The 19,675-nt window shown below is 35.1% G+C and overlaps 1 protein-coding gene across 1 annotated transcript in view; it reads left to right on the top strand.

The window, feature by feature from the left end:
* RAB28 (RAB28, member RAS oncogene family) overlaps positions 1–19,675 on the top strand; it is a 102,684-nt gene that overhangs the window by 69,329 nt on the left and 13,680 nt on the right. The window contains exon 5 of the mRNA XM_082637577.1: positions 17,089–17,192. Coding sequence (XP_082493703.1) covers positions 17,089–17,192 — 104 coding nt within the window. The remainder of the gene's footprint in view (positions 1–17,088; positions 17,193–19,675) is intronic.

The following is a 19,675-nucleotide window of genomic DNA, read 5'->3' as shown; positions in this document are numbered from 1 at the left end:
AGACATATGAAAGGATGCTCAACATCACTAATCGTTAGAGAAATGCAAATCAGAACCACAGTGAGGTATCATCTCACACAGGTCAGAGTGGCCATCATCAAAAAATCTACAAACAATAATTGCTGGAGAGAGTTTGGAGAAAAGGGAACCCTCTTGCACTGTTGGTGGGAATGTAAATTAATACAGCCACTATGGAGAGCAGTATGGAGGTTCCTTAAAAAACTACAAATAGAACTACCATACAACCCAGCAATCCCACTACTGGGCATATACCCTGAGAAGACCATAATTCAAAAAGAGACATGTACCACAATGTTCATTGCAGCACTATTTACAATAGCCAGGACATGGAAGCAACCTAAGTGTCCATAAACAGATGAATGGATAAGGAAGATGTGGCACATATATACAATGGAATATTACTCAGCCATGAAAAGAAACGAAATCAAGTTATTTATAGTGAGGTGGATGGACCTAGAATCTGTCATACAGCATGAAGTAAGTCAGAAAGAGAAAAACATGGGCTTCCCTGGTGATACAGTGGTTGAGAATCTGCCTGCCAACACAGGACACGGGTTTGAGCCCTGGCCCAGGAAGATCCCACATGCTGCAGAGCAACTAAGCCCACGCACCACAGCTACTGAGCCTGCACCTGCAAGCCACAACTACTAAGCCTGCATGCTACAGCTACTGAAGCCTGTGCGCCCAGAGCCCATGCTCTGCAACAAGAGAAGCCACCATGATGAGGAGCCCGCACACCTCAGCAAAGAGTAGCACCCCCCCCCCCGCAACTAGAAAAGCCCGTGCACAGTAACGGAGACCCAACGCAGCCAAAAATAAGTAAATAAAAGAAATAAATTTATTTTAAAAAACCCCAAATACTGTTTGCTAACACATATATATGGAACCTAGGAAAAAAATGGTTCTGATGAACCTAGGGGCAGGACAGGATTAAAGATGCAGACGTAGAGAATGGACTTGAGGACATGGGGAAGGAGAACAAGAAGCTGGGATGAAGTGAGAGAGTGGCATTGACATATATACAGTACCAAATGTAAAATGCATAGCTAGTGTGAAGCAGCCGTGTAGCACAGGGAGATCAGCTCGGTGCTTTGTGACCACCTAGAGGGGTGGGGTAGGGAGGATGGGAGGGAGGCATAAGAGGGAAGAGATATGGGGATATATGTATATGTATAGCTGATTCACTTTTTATACAGCAGAAACTAACACACCATTGTAAAGCAATTATATGCCAATAAATATGTTTAAAAAAAATAGACCACAGGTAAGTAATAAGGTATAAATCAAAAAAGCTAAGAAGTTACAGAGACATAATGTGAATCTACAAGAATTTATATTCACTGTGGATGGATTATAAATTGATAAACTACTTTGAAAATAATTTGGCATTCTGTAAGGTTGAACATTCATAGACCCTACAGTTCAACAGTTTTATATCTTAAACAGATTGCTATACATATGTATCAGGCAGCATATACTAAGAGTAGTCATGGTGCTTCATTGTTGATAATAACAATTGGAAACAATTTGAGCATCAGTTGGAGAAAAATTGTATAAATTGTGGTGTGTTCATACAAAGATATTTTATATGGCAGTGAAAGTGAATGATATTTTCCATTTGGGATGACATGCATGAAACAATGTCATGTGTGTCAGATTTGAGAATGCAAACTCTGGAGATGGCCTGCCTGGGGTTTGAGTTCTGGCTCCACCCCTTGCTAGATGTGTATCCTTACAAAAGTCATTTATCCTCTCTATACTTTAGTTTTTTCATCTGTCAAATGATGGTTGTTGTGAGTATTAAACGATTTAATATGTGTAAAGTGCCTATAAAACAGTGTGGTGCTGGATAAATGTTAGCTATTCTTGTTACTCTGAATTCTATTGTTACTGGGCAGTTTTGTCTTTATTATTTACTTTTTGTTGTTATTTAAAATCATGTTGTATCATTCTGCCTCTCCCAGTGGATCTAGTTTATGGTCATTGAGGGCAATTAGAAAAGAGAGGAAAATATAAAAAATAATAGGGCTTCCCTGGTGGCGCAGTGGTTAAGAGTCCGCCTGCCGATGCAGGGCACATGGGTTCGTGCCCCAGTCTGGGAAGATCCCACATGCTGCGGAGCGGCTGGGCCCGTGAGCCATGGCCGCTGAGCCTGCGTGTCCGGAGCCTGTGCTCTGCAATGGGAGAGGCCACGTCAGTGAAAGGCCCGCATACCCCCCCCCAAAAAAAATAAATAATAATAATAATAATAAATAACCATAATATAATTGCCAGTTGAAGCCGTTCTTACTATAGCTTCTGTTCCTTCTACAATCCCAGGGTATACTGGTGTCTAGGGAAGACAAATACACTTCTTTTTTTCATACAAATCTATGTATGAAAGGCATAAGTGAACTGGGACCTTACTATACTATTTACTCATCTATCGTGCAGACTTTGCAAATAAACCTATGTTGTACTAAGCCAGTATGAAATTCTCTAATAAGAATTCCTGTGGAGACTGCCCAAAACATGAATCAAAATAAGAAACGTCAGTAAGCAATAAAAGTTATAGACAGTCACAAATATAGAAAGATTTACCTACCCCATGGTGTTATGTCCTCATTTAGATCTATTATTACATTTTATCCTGAAGTTAGAGGAGAGGTAGTTGGTCATTTTCTACCACCAGAGGGAATTTAGGTAATTAATGGTACTAAATCAGTTGAAATAATATGAATTTTTACATACTCTCCTTTTTGCCCTTTCGACACTGGCTGCTGTTGGTGTTGTTCTGGTGACTCTACAGAGTTAATGGTACTCATCATTATCCCCTAAGAATCCTTATAGGTTTGTTTGTAGATATGTATATAACTATACAATAGAAATACAATGAAAAGTGATTAGGTAAATCTTATAGCAATATAGAGAATATAAAAGTGTTGGAGAATTACTAGAAGCAAAAGTAAGTAACAGATGAGGATCTGTTAGAGTCAGGTGATAAATAAAGAGAAAATCCACAAGATTCATGACATATATAGATAGGTCAAAGGAGTATGATTTGATAATAAGGGGTTATTAGAGATCCTTGGGAAAGATTATGAAAACCATGAATATTTTTATAACAGTGACCCTTCTTTATGATTATATGAAAAATTTGATTTAAAGAGAAGATTGTCATATTATTATTTTATTAGTAATTTTTAATATAGTGAGATATACACACAGAAAAGTATGTAAAGTTTATGTATAAAGAATAGATATTTCTAGGTCAGGAAATAGAGCATTGGCAAGCACGCCAGAGGCCAACCAGACACCTTTATCAACCCTCTCTCTACCTTTAGAGTTAACTACTATCCTTTGTCCTGATCTTTTCCTTGGTGTTCTTTTTAGTTTATCATCTGTGTATGCTTTACTAAGTAATAGTAAATTTTGTCATTTTAAAATTTCCTATGGGGCCTTCCCTGGTGGCACAATGGTTAAGAATCTGCCTGCCAATGCAGGGGACATGGGTTTGATCCCTAGTCCGGAAAGATCCCACATGCCACAGAACAACTAAGCCTGTGCACCACAACTACTGAGCCTGTGCTCTAGAGCCCGCGAGCCACAACTACTGAGCCTGTGTGCCACAACTACTGAAGCCTGCATGCCCTAGAGTCCTCGAGCCACAGCTGCTGAGCCCACGCACTGCAACTACTGAGCCCACATGCTGCAACTACTGAAGCCTGTGCACCTAGAGCCTGTGCTCCACAACGAGAAGCCACCACAATGAGAAGCCCACGTGCCACAACTAGAGAAATGCTGCGTGCAGCAACGAAGACCCAATGCAGCCAAAAATTAAAAATAAATAAACAAACAAAATTTCCTATGAATGCTATAATTTATGTGTATTCCTTAATGTCTTTCTTCGTTTGCTCAAAACATTTGGGATATTAATTCTTATTGTGGTGTGAGACTCTAACTCATTAATTTTTCAGTCCTGTATAGTGTTCCTGTAAAATGAAGGATATATATTATTTTAGACACCTTTGATATTTTGTATTTCTTTTAAGAGCCTAAAAATGTTTTTCTTTATTCAACAAGTACTTTTGAGTGGCTATTGTGTTATGTGCTTTTTCGTTTATTTGTTTTTGTTTTCAGCTGATTATAACAGAAGAACCAAGTAAGTGCAGCTTAAATAATAATGAGCTTATTTTCTAAGTGTATTTGATTTCATTAAATCTTAATTTCTATGTAAAGCATCATGAAAAGGAAAATCCTAACCTGAGGGAAACAAATGTTGGAACAAATATAGCAAATGTCCTTCTTATAGAAAACACTTAAACACATTAACAAGATAAACACTAAAAACAAAATGGGAAAAGGAGGGAAGAAGCATTTCACAAAGCAATATAAAAAGTAGTATATAGGAAAAATGTTAAACTGCATTGAGGTTTTTAGATTTATAATAGAAATTAGTTTCTTTGATGACACCTTTTTTCTTTATGTGTTTGTGGAACCCAGTGATTTTCAGGCAGTTGTGTTTTTTTAAGAAGTTTGGTTTAAGAATCTACAAAGTCGAAGTCAAGTTCTGGTAATTTTTTATTTTCTTGCATTAGCAATTCTTCTAATACAGTATGATTTACTATGTCATCATAGAAAGACAGCATTAGAGAGTGTACATGGCAGGGTAAAATTAAACATATGCTCACAATCAAATTAATGTATTTCATCTGTCTTCAACTAATAACAATCTGTCATGTTATCTATCTGAGTAGGGGCATAAACAGTTTATTTTGTGTTTGGAGTAACTTCCTGGAGGTAGTTAATGTGACAAGTAGTTTGTTTGAATTGAGTATAACCAGATCAACACTCTAGATGTTTCCTTGATAACCTAAAAATTACTGTGAAAATCTGTACAAGTGCTATATTTGTATTTTGCTTCTTTAAGTTAGGCAGCAACGTATTTTACAGTAATTTCACAGAGAATATTCTGTTTTTGCCATATATGGACTAAGAAGCCTAAATAGTTTATACTTTTAATGCTTTCCATTGACAGGGTATAGACAATAATATAATAAATTAGCATCATAGAATACTTTCCTTTTTTAAAAAAATAGGAAGTAATACATTCTAGTTTGAATGAAAAAGTCATATTCATTATAGAATATATTCTTATAGCATGTTGAAAAGTGAATATTTAGGAAGACAGGAATATTGTAAACTCTTAGGCCAATATAAAAATAATATAGAAACTATCATAATGTTTTTCAGAATTTAAAAATTTTACTTAATTTAAAATTTTCTATTTAGTTTGATCAGTAGCTCTGATTATTATACATTTGATATATAGTTTTTAAGCTATTTATTACATTTGGTACTGTATATTGGAAGACTATTCTGTTCATTATACCAGTAATCCTATAAGTAGATAGAGTGGAGATCCTGAATATGGATGCCTAGATGCCAGTAAACAAATAGGACTTATAAAAAAAATAGGACTTAAAAAGAGATGTTGTCATGTACTTGGCTTATTAGCATTAGTGTGTGTATTTTAGAAGTCAAAATATATACATAATTTTAAGCACATGTAAATCAAATTTAATAAATTATTAAGGGTATTTTACTTGTCATGTGTGGGCTAATCATGATGGATCATTTTTAAACATTATGTAATTTCACAATTTGTATGTACAGCTGCAAGTACTTTGTAAAGGACTTTATGTAATCAAGTGCTAAGGCAGAGTATCTTATTTTATAATGCTGATGGGCTCAGTTTTATGATTTACTGTTATTAATAAATGCTTTTAAAGTACCAGTAAGCAATAACCAGGTATATAATAGTTCACTCTTTTATAATAATGAGCATTTAAAGTTTGTATGTCTTTATTCTTTTAATTAAAACTCTAAATAAAAGACCGTTAAGTGGTCATCCCCAAAGCTGATGTTCCTTCTTCTTTGTGAGACACTAACTGGATTTGGAACCAGATGGCTTGGTTCTAATTCTGGTGCTACAGGTGACTAGCAGTGGGACTTGGGGTAAGTCACTCTGAGCCTCAGGTTTTTTGTGTGTGAAGTTAGATTAATGCTTTACCTATTTGTCAAGATTGTTATGAGGGCCCAAAGTGTTATGTAAATTTTGAAACAGACTTTAAGTTGCTTCAGAAGTCTCCTAAAGTGGTTTCTTTGCATCTGTTTTACCCTTCTGGATTCTTTTTCCTCGTAGTAGCCAGAGTAATTTTTTTCAAAATGCAAAGATCACATTGTGCCCCTGCTTACAAGCCTCCAATGGCTTTGCATTGCTGTGTTTCAGTGATATCCTCTTGTTATTCTGCACATCCCCACTCTTGCTCATTATGTTTCTTTGTTTTCCTCAATTGCACTCAGTCATTTTCCTCTTCTAGATTGCATCCTAGTTGTTCCAGTGACAGAAACATTTTTCTCTTCCAACTTCCTCTTAACTTGGTTGGCTTATTCTCATCTTTCAGATCTCAGATCAAAGAGGTCTTTCAGAGCTACTGTATAAAGTTGTCATAATTTCTATCTTGTTTCCTGTCACTCTCTTACTCTCTACCTGCTCAACAACAATCCCCCCAACCCCCCGACAATTTCTGATTATAATTGTTACATTGACTTGTTTATTTATGTGTTCACTTGTTTATCAGTCTTTCTCCCTCATGAATGTGAGAGTAAGGATAGTGTCTGTTCTCTAATTTATTGCTTATGCTTAGCACAATACTTGACACATAATAAGTGTTTACATTTAATAAATGAATTTTAAGGTGTTATTTTACTTCTTTTGAAGAAGTACATGAACTTTTTTTTTTTGGGAGGCTGTGATTTTTGCAACTACACAGTTAATCTGAATCATCTTTAGGTTGATTAATATGCAATGTAATGACTGTAATGACTTTTGGGAGAAAGAATAATCAGCTGCATGTGTATAAGTATAAAACTTGCCATCTTCTGTTTTTTAAGTTATGATATAGATAATGGCAACTATTTATGTATACAAGATGCCTGAACAGAAAAAAAATGTCATATTCCTGAAATCTATAGGAGTGCAACATTTTTTAACATTTGTAATTTTCTTTTGAATAGTGTCTGAATTTAGAAACAAAAGTTGTCACTGTGTAGTTAATGGAAGTGCTTTCAATCCAGCAGAGGAAAGTTGAAACCTTTCCAGTATATATCACCTGTAGGATTTCCTTCTTGTGCTTATATTTTTGCTCAGGTGGACTGAAATATGTGAGGTAAGCTGGGTGAAAACTGAATCGGTGTATAAGTTACCTACATGCATATGAACTTATCATCATCCCATACAAGACCCTCATGCACATCCCTGCTGATTTCATCATCTCTTGGAAGCCAGGTTCTTTCAGATGCTTTTGCACACATTCCTTTGGCAAAGAATGTCCATCTACCCTGTCTCCAAGGTTGTCTGCCTAACTTTTCCTCATCCTTCAGGAGTTAGCTGAAGCATCATCTTCTCTGTGAGATCTTTCTTGACCCCCAAGCAGTTCTATAAATTTCCTTTCCCTTTTACTCCTGTTGTACCTTGTCTTATACAGACCACTGTTGTTCTCTTGGTCTTAGAATTTCACTGTATAATATTTTTCTACATGTGCTCCTCTCAGCCTTCCTAGCAGTTAGCACTTAGAAGGCCCTGGATAAATAGTTCATGAATGAATGAATGGATAGACAAATGACAATAACACTAATACTTGTTGAGTATGTGCCAATCACATACTATGTTACCTTACTATGTTTCAGTCATTGTTCTGTGTGCTTTATATGTATTTAGTTATTTTATCTATTACAATAACCTTATGAGGTACTATTATTGTCCCCATTTTATAGATGAGAAAACTGAGAGAGATTGATTGCTCAGGGTTCCACAAACAGTAACAAGACATCAAGCCCAGGCATTTTGGCTCTGGAGATTGCATTCTTTACTACCGTGTCCTACTTCCTTTCCAAATAAATCAGTGAATTATTGAGGAACCATTGTTTCTTCTGCATTTGCCATAATGCAGACAACTGAGAAATTCAGAAAAGTTATTTCTTGTATGAGACTAGAGTTTGTATATAAGCTACCACCCTAGATAGTAAAATACTAACAAAGATCATTTATTGGGATATGAAAAAATTGCTCTAATGACACTTTCTTTATGATGATATTTGACATAGTGTCATTTTTTATCAGAATCATGTATTGTTTATTAAACATCATTTACTTTCTATTACTCATCAAAATCTGTTTCTGTGTCCTAATATACAGGCCACTTTATCCTGAAAGTTATCCAAGTAAGTAAATTTTGAACCATCACATCAATTTAGGGAATTAATGTTCCATTGGAATCAGCAGGGCCAAATGAAGGATGAAAGTGACAGCTTTAGATTCAGAATTGTAATTTGTTGCTTCTAAATCAAAGTTTTATACCTCAATAAAACCAAAACAAAGTGTTTTAAGAGTATATCATACTAAAATATTTATGGATGAAATGATGTTTGATTTGCTTTAAAATAATCTAAGAGTAGGGATATGGATGGAACAAGATTGGTCATGACTTGATTATTGTTCAGGCATTTTATATTTTCCAGCAAAATGTATTAACAAAGGAGAATGCATTTTTGTTTTCATACTGTTTTCCATGTATTACTTGAGCCATTTAATGGTGGAAGAAAGAAAGTTTCTCCAGTGGTTTGTGTTTTGTTTGTTTTTATCTCCCTGGTAACTAAAAATGCAAATGCCTCTCAATTTATAATTGTTTAATGTAATTTTTAACTATTTAATTGAATATGACGTAACCAAAATCTCAGAGACAATTGTAATGCTTAGATTTTATTATCTTGCTAGTTATAACTTAATGTTATCATTTTTAATAACTCAAGACCCAGTATATACTCAGGGAGAGGTTTATTGTTAACAAGAAAGATAAAAATCTATATTATTTTATTTTATTTTATTTTATTTTTTTTCTTTTTGCGGTATGCGGGCCTCTCACTGTTGTGGCCTCTCCCGTTGCGGAGCACAGGCTCCGGATGCGCAGGCCCAGCGGCCATGGCTCACGGGCCCAGCCGCTCCGCGGCATATGGGATCCTCCCAGACCGGGGCACGAACCCGTATCCCCTGCATCGGCAGGCGGACTCTCAACCACTGCGCCACCAGGGAGGCCCTATATTATTTTATATTAGTTAAGGCAGTCTATATTAGTTACGGTAATGCTAGATGCTATAAACAGACAGTCCCTAAAGTTTCAATATCTTAGCACAATAGAAATTTATTTCTTATTTACATAAAGACCAAAACCAGGTACTGCTTATCAGTGGCTCATCTCCCTTTCAGGAACCCAAACTCCTTCCATTTTCTGGAACTGCTATCTTCAACAGTTGGTTTCATGGGCTACCATGAAAAAGGAGAGTAAGGACTACCATACATGGAAGGTTTTTGTGGGTCAAGCCTAGTAGTGTTGCATATCATTTATTCATTACTTTGGTCAGAAGTTAGTCTTATGGCCACAGCTAACTGCAAGTCATACTGGAAAATGTAGTATAGGTTATGAACAGCTATCCAGTCTGCTCATCTTATACTTATGTGTCTGTTCTACTCTTCTTTTTGTCAAAAATAGTGAAGGATCTGAGATTTTACCCTACTTAGAAACTAACAAGTTAGCCTGCTACTGCCATGGATACTGGCAGAAGGCATGAGGCTCCTGGATCAGAGATAAAGGAATTTATTACTCCCAGCATAGCAAGTAGGATGAGCTCCATGTTTGTGTTGGTTCTGCTAGGACGGTGTGAGAGGACCCACACAGATGATCTGTATCTAGTGGTTGGTCTCACAGCTGAGGAATCCTGAACTTAGGAAATCTATCTCTTTTATAATGGTCTCCAAGTAAATCTCTGAACTTTGCTCTGGTGAGAGATATTATCTTATTATACCAGATGACGAACAAACTTACACTTTATTCCTGAGGAAGACACTCTCTCTTTGTAAGTTGCCATACAAACATCCTTGAAAGAATAGTCCAAAACAAAATCTGTCATTCAAAAATTTTATTTTTCTCAACTTTAATTTTTACAAATTTATTAAAAATTTGAGTGTATTTTTCTTGCCATCTATTAATGCACATATATACATATATGGTATGTTTACAGAGTAGGAGTTTTATTATATGCAATTTTATACTCTTTAACATCCTGTACTATTGTGTATTTCACTTGATAGCCTTTCTCCAAGCTTTATTGAGATATAACTGGCATATAACATGATGTAAGTTTAAGGTATACAGTGCATTGATTTGATACACATATATTGCATAATGATTACTACCATCATCAACTCATATAATTAACATTTTTGTGGTGAGAACATTTAAGATTTACTCTCTTAGCAACTTTCAAGTATATAATACAGTATTGTTAACTGTAATCACTATGTGTACATTAGAATCGTAGAACTTATTCATCCTATAATTGGAAGTTTGTACCCTTTGACTCACATCTCATTTCCCCTAACCCTTAGCCCTTGATAACCACCATTCTACTCTCTGTTTCTGTGAGTTTGGCTTTTTTAGATTCCATATGTAAGTGATATCATACAGTACTTGTCTTTCTCTATCTGACTTAACATATTGCCCTTAGGTTGCATGCATGTTGTCACAAATGGAAGGATTTCCTTCTTTCTCATGGCTGAATAATATTCCATTGTTATATATGTGTATGTATCACATCTTCTTTATTCGTTCATCTGTTGACAGACACTTAGGTTGCTTCCGTGTCTTGGCTATTGTGAATAATGATGAAATAAATGTGGGAGTGCAGATATCTCATTGAGATTCTATTTTTATTTCCTTTGGTTATATACCTAGAAGTAAGAGTGCTAGATCATATGGTAGTTCTGTTTTTAGTTTTTGAGGAAGCTTCATACTGATTTCCATAGTGGCTATACCAATTTACATTCCCACCCACAGTGCAAAAGTGTTCCCTTTTCTCCACATCCTTACCAACATTTGGTATCTCTTGTATTTTTCATGATAGTCATTCTAACAGGTGTGAGGTGGTAGTTCATTGTGGTTTTGATTTGCGTTTCCCTGATTATTAGTGATGTTGAGCATCTCTTCATGTACCTGTAGGCCATTTGTATGTCTTCTTCTGAAAAATATCTATTCAGTTCCTCTGCCCATTTTTAATCGAGTTGTTTGTTTCATACAACTATTGAGTTGTATGAATTCTTTATATATTTTGGATATTAATCTCTTATCAGGTATATGATTTGCAAATATTTTCTTCCATTCCATAGGTTGCCTTTTCATTTTGTTGATGGTTTTCTTTGTTGAAAGCTTTTTAATTTGGTGTGGTCCCACTGTTTATTTTTGATTATTTGCCTTTGTCTTTGGTATCAAATACAAAAAAATCATCCCCAAGACCTCATTTACTAGTCATGATTTGTTTGTTTGTTGTTTGTTTGTTTTTTGGCCAGACCGTGCAGCTTGCAGAATCTTAGTTCTCCAACCAGGGATTGAACCCGGGCCATGGCAGTGAAAGTGCCGAGTCCTAACCACTGGACCGCCAGGGAATTCCCTTTAAGTTTGTAATTTTTAATGGCCAAAGAGTATTGTATTGTGGGGTTGTATCATAATTTAACTGTATTTCTATTCTGGGACATTTACATTGCTTCCAATATTTTTTATATTACAAATGACTGTGGTGAATATCTTAATTTATAATTCTTATTATACATCCCTAATGTGTTCCTCATGATAAACTCTTCCAAATTGTATTACTTGGTCATAGAGTAGAAATGTTTGTAAAGCTCAACACACATTTTTGAGTCGCTTTTCAGAAAGACACCGGGTGTCTTCTCTCTCTCTCTCTTTCTCTTTCTCTCTCTCTCTTTTTTCATTTTGAAAGGTGAACTCAGTACTTCATTTTTTTCAGTTGCATTTCTTTACATACTGAGATTGAATAATGTTTTCACAGGTTTATGTGAAACATTATAAAAGTCCTTTTAAGGTGGTCTAACGTTCTGTAAAATATTATTAGTTACATTTCTGAGAAAATGTTACTTCTTAGTGGATTGTTAATATTCCATGAATCCCTGAAATGCACTTTTGTTAGTATCTCTTCCTTGCTGTAAACCTAAATTATAAAATATGAAATACTGTAATTTGTATTTTTTAAATTTATTAAACTAAAAATTGTACATATTACTCTTTCAAACAGCTTTCCAAGTTGTTATCAAAATTATTCTTGTTAGGCAAAGTTAATTGGATTTTCTTAAGACTCCTATTTCACGTACCATGTGATTTTAAGAACATGGCAGATAGACTTAGTATCTTGATAACTTATTTTCTTTCCTTCCATTTTAATTTCCAGGTCAGGGTAAGTGAGCTAAGTGATTCTTTTTTTTTTTTTTTTTTTTTTTTTTTTTTTGCACAGTTGTGTTTGACAGTGAAATATTTGGATTTTCCTGTCTGTCTAACACAGTCTTAGAATTTTTTCATCTTCATGTTTTTTTTTTTTTTTTGCGGTACGCGGGCCTCTCCCATTGCGGAGCACAGGCTCCAGACGCGCAGGCTCAGCGGCCATGGCTCACGAACCCAACCGCTCCACAGCATGTGAGATCTTCCCAGACCGGGGCACGAACCCGTGTCCCCTGCATCGGCAGGCGGACTCTCAACCACTGCGCCACCAGGGAAGCCCCATCTTCATGGTTTTTTATCCCCATTTATGTCAGCTACACAAGAAAGCCTTTGACATTGATGTAGTTGATTTACCTCCTGCATTCTTATCCTATACAGTTCTGTCCTTCACTTTTCAGACCCCAGTTTCTGTTCTTTCTTAACTTCTGAGATCCTTCCATTGGGCCTTCAGGAGCTTACAGATAAGGTATCGATAAAATTCTTGTACATATTCTCAACATCTTTCTTGACAAAAGTTTTCAAACTACTTCTGTCACTTAGCTCTCCCATAATGACAGTGCTGCTGTCCCCTGAAGCTCTTTCAAATGTTGACATCCCCTTCTATATCTACTTTATCACTAGTACTGGAGTAGTGGTAACTGGTAGTTACCTTCTTGTTTCATATTGCTCTTTCCAGAACATTCTCCTTCATCTTCCCTAAAAACCCTTAGATTTGAATATCAAGCCATATGATTATACCTACTCCTACTTATATTTGTTGAAGTTATCAGCAAACCCCTGAATCACTGCATTGAATTTCTTAAAGATTTTGGCTTTGGGTCACAGTCACTCCACTATTGCTATCATGATTCTTGGTAATTTTGGTACACATACAGATTATCCTTCTAATACTTTGGTCTCTCAGTTCCTTGAATTCTTCATCTGCCATAATCTTTCCACCCACCTACACTAACATAGTTGTTCTGAAGACCTAGTCAATATTAGTTTCCATACCCTCTTCATAATATCAATTATCAGTTTCATGTATCCCAGTCTATTATTTCCTGTCTTTCCACCTCACATCCTTTGGTAACCCAATTCCAGTAATTTTTAAACCCACATAAGACCTTAACATCAGTTGATCTTACCAATTTTTCGTTTTCCTGAACCCCCCTCCTACCAACTTAAGTTCCATGGTCTATAAATATAATCACTCCCTTACATTTATTATCTTCAATTACTTGCCCTTCTTTTCAGTAATTGTACATGATGGAGAAAACCCCAGCTCTACTTAAATGCAAATCTTCATCTGCTCAGTACCTCCATCCATTGCAGCTGAGTGTACCTGGAACAAAACCTACAATATACTGTCTCATTTAAAATTCAAGTTAACTATCTTCAAGTGATTTCTCTTTATCTTGTTCATCCCATGTCAAATCCATTAGCATTTCTTATTCACTTTTTATTCCAAAAATATATTGAGAATTTGCCCTACTTTTTACCATCTCTGTTGCTCCTACTCTTGTCCAAACTACCATCTTCTCTTTCCTAGATTTTTATTATAGCCCCCTCGATGGCTTCTCTGCTTTACATTTGACTACAGTTTATTCTCATCACAACAGCCCGAACCTTTTTTTTTTTTTTTTTTTTTTTTTTTGCGGTACGTGGGCTTCTCACTGTTGTGGCCTCTCCCGTTGCGGAGCACAGGCTCCGGACGCGCAGGCTCAGCGGCCATGGCTCACGGGCCTAGCCACTCCGCGGCATGTGGGATCTTCCTGGACCGGGGCACGAACCCGTGTCCCCTGCTTCGGCAGGTGGACTCTCAACCACTGCGCCACCAGGGAAGCCCCAGCCTGAACCTTTTAAAATGTAAGTCAGGTTACGTCTTTTTTTTCTTTTTCCTTACAACCCCCCAGTAGCTTCCCATCTCTCTTACAGTGACCTATATGGTTCCTGGCTTTTTAAACTTCATTTCCTGCTGTTTCCCTCTCTTGCTAACTCTTTTCAGCCACTCTGGCCTCCTGGCTTTTTTTTGAATCTACTAAGTGTAATCTTCCTTTAGGGCCTTTTTCACTGCAGTTCCGTCTGCTTGGAAGGATTTTCCCTGGATTTCCTTGTTCTTAGCTTTCTTAAGGTCTTTGACCTACCTGTTTGAAATAGTAATTCCTCTCATGTACCCTTTATTTATTTTTTTCATAATATATATCAGCATTTGCCATACACTGTAATTTACTTGTTCGTCTCTTTTCATTAAAATGTCAGTTCATTGTATCTGCAGCCCCTAGGACAGTGCCTGGCCATAGTAGGCACTCAAATATTTGTTGAATGAATGAATGAATGATCAATAAAGTGGTTATCCATTGAAATTGTTAAGCATACTTTAAGCAGGGTGTAGTATGGTTGAGCTAAAAGAAGTTGCATGTTACAATGTTAATGCCTTTGTCCTTCAGTTGCTTAGATATTGGAAGTATATACACCAAAATGTTAACAGTAGTTGTCTCTAGTTAGTGGCATTTTTTATATCGTTTTCATAATTGTCGTTCAGAATATTTGGGAAATGTTCACGTATTAATGCTATTAAGAGATTTTAATTCAATTTTCAAAAATACAATACAAGAACTAGCAAAATGATGTTGTTCACTGAAGGACACAAGGGAAATTAAATCATAGTAGTAAGATTGTTATCACATGTATGTTAGATGAATACTGGATAATAATTTTAAGGATGCTTTTAAAGATAGAAGAAGTGAAAGAATTTACCAGTATCTCACTGTAATTTCATCTTCAGAATTTACATTTCTGCATTATTTAGAGTGAAGTACTCTAGTAACTAAGTCCTCTTAAATGTTGCTCACTAAATTCTAACACAATAGAGGAAAACTTTATACTCAAGCTCTGTGAGGGCTTTTCCTATATCTGCTGTCTAATTCTCAGAGCCTTGGTTATTTAAAATAACTTTTATGATCCTTCATGGTCTTTTATGTTCATAATACTGGTGGTGATTTTTTTAGGACCTGGATTGTATCTTTTTCATCTTTGGGTTCTCACTGCCTACCACAGTGCTTGGTATATAATAGGTACTCAATAAATGTATATTGAATAATTTTTTATCAATTGACCAGTGATCGTATTAGTCTCTCATGGTTATCTTTGTTAGGAGAAAAACTTTTGCTTGGCTAGTAAATCCCCCAATGCTTATAGTAGTTTATCTATATAAGTAGTTGAGGAGTTGTGGGGTGGGGCTGAGGGGGAGGGAGAGAAGAAAAAAGGAAGAAAAGACACAATGATAGACTCTTCCATTAGAAAAGACAAATGCACATACATGTTGAATGACAGACTTTATTTTTTTTAACTGGACAGTAATTTCACTGGGGAATTTTCCTAGTGACATGATTTGTTCTTACTCTTGTTGAATTAGGAAAGTATTTTAACTTCAATATTATGATAAACTAGATGTATAAATGTCAGCGCCAATAGCTTAGTATTTTAGTCTTCTACAAATTGATGCCTGTGGTATCTGGACATTTTTTTGCCTCTTCTTGTAAATAAAGTCTCAGTGATGTTTAAGGAATAGCAACTTGTGGCCAGAAAAGAAAAAGCTGCATGTTATCCAAGCTAAGCAATATAAATGGGGCTAAGGAATCCCCCACTAGATCAAAAATTTCCTAGAGAAAGATCTCTTGAGCTTACAAACTAAAGACCTTCAATGTAATTTTAAATAAAGCCTTTTATGTAGTATGAGAGCATTTTTTAGTTGAAATCAATTGCCACTATTATGTAGGCTTACTAGATTTGCAAATTTACAAGTTTTTACAAGTTGGTTAGGTCCCTTCCTCAGGAAATCAGTTTAAGTTTTTTTTTCCTATATTGACTCAAAGAGCCTAGTTGTCCTTAAATCCTGTGAATATATTTGCCTTATAATTTGACAGCATTGAGTGAACACCCTTATAGGGTCTGTAGTGTTGTAAAAAGAGAAACTGTTCAATAAAAGATCACATTTGAAAAAATTAGACTGTGCTGGATAAAACCAGTATTGGATATGAGTACTGTGCTTTGCTTTAAAGTACCTACAACTATTCAAGAAAATATATCCTGGCCCATTACTACTTTCAAAATGGATACTTTTAGTTTTGGAAAGCAAATGAGCTGTATCTTTGTGAAATTAAACCATGGCTGTAAATAAAGTAAATATACAATGAAATATTGGTATCTTTTAGCAGAATATTAGTCATGCATTTGTGTTAACATTAACGTTTATAGAGATTACAGGACTATTGTAATTATTAAAGTAATTAAACTATCAAACCAGATATGCTTGAGTAAGTGCATGTTGCAATTAATCACTATGTTTAAACACATTATACTAAGTAGATCTTTTTTGAGTATCATCAATGTGACTGGAGCTATATAGATAATAGGAATGATAGCCTTCAGTTTTTTGAGCACTTATCATGTGCTGGTCCTTATGCAGTAAACATGGATTAATTCTCAAAGAACTCTATATATGATAGATACATTTGTTATTCCCAGCTTTTAGATTTAGAGACTGAGGCATAAAGAGGTTGAAGAAATTGCCCAAAATTACACAGCTCATATCTAAGCTGGGGTACAGTACTGGAAAATAAGTCAAATTTAAACATGTTAAAAATGTATTGATTAACTAATATTGAATTTTGTTCTCTGTTTTTGTTCACTTTTCTAGTTGATTTGGAGCATATGCGAACAGTAAAACCTGAAAAACACTTAAGGTTTTGCCAGGAAAATGGTTTTAGTAGCCACTTTGTCTCAGCAAAGACAGGAGACTCTGTAAGTAAAATAATGAATACTGAATATTACAAGTGATGTTTTACTTTTACTTTCATAGGAAGTATACTTCCATTACTTTTGGAACAAATTAATTCCTGTTGAAGACATAAAATATCAGGTTAGATATAACATGTTTATTCTATTTATGTTCCTCTTATAATTCATTTAACATAATTTCATGGTTATTTTAGGGAATTAAAAAATACAAAAGTTAAAAAGAATATAAATCATTCATAATCTCAGCATCCAGAAATGACCATTCATAACCTCATATGATTCCTTCTAGACTTATTTTTCTGATGCTCACAAATATTAGTGCTTCTGCCACTAGTGGTAGTGGATTGCATTTACTGAGTGCCTACTTTATGATGGGCACTGTACTACTCTGATTATCTCTATTTAATTAAATTAATTTATTTTTTCATATTTGACTGGATGTTTATTGTGTAAATCACCATAACCATTTAAACAAGAAACTTAGAATGATGTTAAAATATTTTTGAAATAGTCCAGAATATCTTCACATATAGTTCAGATTTATTTTCCAGCAATCCTAAGTGATTATCTCTATTTTATAGAATAGTCTTAGAGACGTTATGTAGTGGGGGTCCAGGGTGCACAGAATAAGTGGTGGATATAGGATTTGTAAACCTAAGGATTGACATTCCAGGGTTCACCATATTAATCATGCTAAATGTTTATTAAAAATAAAATTGAGATCATAATATAGAAATAATTTTGTTTTTTTTAATTTAATATACTTATCTGTAGAAAATTTTATGTTACTTAATATTACTAAATAGATTTAATAATCCATTAGAGTTAATAATCCATTAAATAAATGTTCAAAAATTTATCCAACCACGTCCCTATTGTTGGGTATATAGATTATTTCTAAGTTCAGTACATTGTAAAATTTTGCAAAATTTCTAATGTAAAATTTTGTCCATAAGCTGTGATGTTTTGATTATTTCCTTGGAAGGGAATTGAGACCTATTGCCAAATTACCACCAGGAAGCCTATGTTAATTTATACTACCACCAGCATTGTATGAGTGCCATATCACTGTACTCTTTTTAACATTCAGAATTTATTTATTTATTTTTAAATCTTTGTCAATTTGGTAGACAAGGAAAAAAAGGTATTTTGTTATTTAAATTTGAATTTCTTTGCTGTTGAGGTTGAAATTTTAAAAAAAATTCATTACTTATTAATTTTCTGCTTATTATATGTTTATAATTTTCTATTGCTTTTTAAAATTTCCTATGACCATTTTTATGTTAGGGATAACAGCCATTTGTCATAATTTTTGCAAATATTTTCCACTGCCCAGGTGTTTGTTTGACCATTAATTTTCTTGACATTTTCAACCAAAGGAAGTTTGAATTTTTTTCTGTGGTTTAATCTTTTTGATGTTCTTCCTGTATGATTTCACTGATGGTTTTTATGCTTAGGGTAAATATTAAATATTATAAAGGGTATTTAATCTTTTGGGGGGGTCAGACTCATCTAAAAATGTGACATTTTGGAACCCTTTCCCCTGGATAATGCAAACATGGGCACATACCCACATGTGTCATTTAAAAAATATATAATATCAATATTCCATCCATGGATTAGGCTTTTACCCTCATGTATCTTCCTGGGGATCTTTTGTCATTTTAGAATTATTTTAACTTCCAGTATTTTAGCTTGTGTTTAACCACTTAGTATCTTTTGTGTACTTATGTTGAACCACCTGCAAAAATCCTCATTGTTTTCTTTTTAAATGCAACTTTGAAATGGTTTGTTCTTGTGAAGTCACTTTAAGACTTGCAGTCATCTCCAATCCCAGGTTACTTCCCTTCATTGCTTAGGGAGTTGAGCTCCTGGCTTACTGTACTTTCTCTAATACTACCTTTGTCATAATTCTTAGTGATTTCAGTATCTTTGTTTTCCACCCCACCTCAGCCACAAACTCCCATGCATTGTCATTTCAAATTACTGCAGCCCTTCTGTTATCTCATATTGCAATATCAGGCATCCTAATCACTGACCATCTTGTCTTTCTGGCTCACACCCTTGAATGCCCTAACCCAATCAGTCTGCAACCCCAGCAGGACCTACAAGACATTGATCCTAACACTTTTTCAATGTCCTCCTTTCATGTCCTCATTTTCCTTTCTTTGTAGCTTAATCTCATGGCCAATGAAATCATTACCATGCATATACTACCAAGTCCCTTTCTGCTCATTCACTTTATCTGACTCATTTGGATAAACCTTAACTAAGCCCCTGCCTTTATATGGTTACGCTCTTGTATTTGAACGTGGTCAGAGAAAAAAACCCAGAGGCATTTTGGAGGTTTCACTTACATTTCACAATAGCTAACCTCAAGTGGGCCCTTAATGCTGCTCAGTAATTATGCATGTCCTTAGGTCATTATCTCTCCCCCTCACCTATACCACTGTTTCATAGCTTCTCTTCTCTCCTCAAATCTTCAA

The sequence above is a fragment of the Mesoplodon mirus genome, assembly GCF_964341445.2.
Source record: "Mesoplodon mirus genome assembly, chromosome: 2".
Lineage (NCBI taxonomy): Eukaryota > Metazoa > Chordata > Mammalia > Artiodactyla > Ziphiidae > Mesoplodon > Mesoplodon mirus.
The sequence above is the reverse complement of the archived record's forward strand: the minus strand, read 5'-3'. Positions and strand labels throughout refer to the sequence as shown.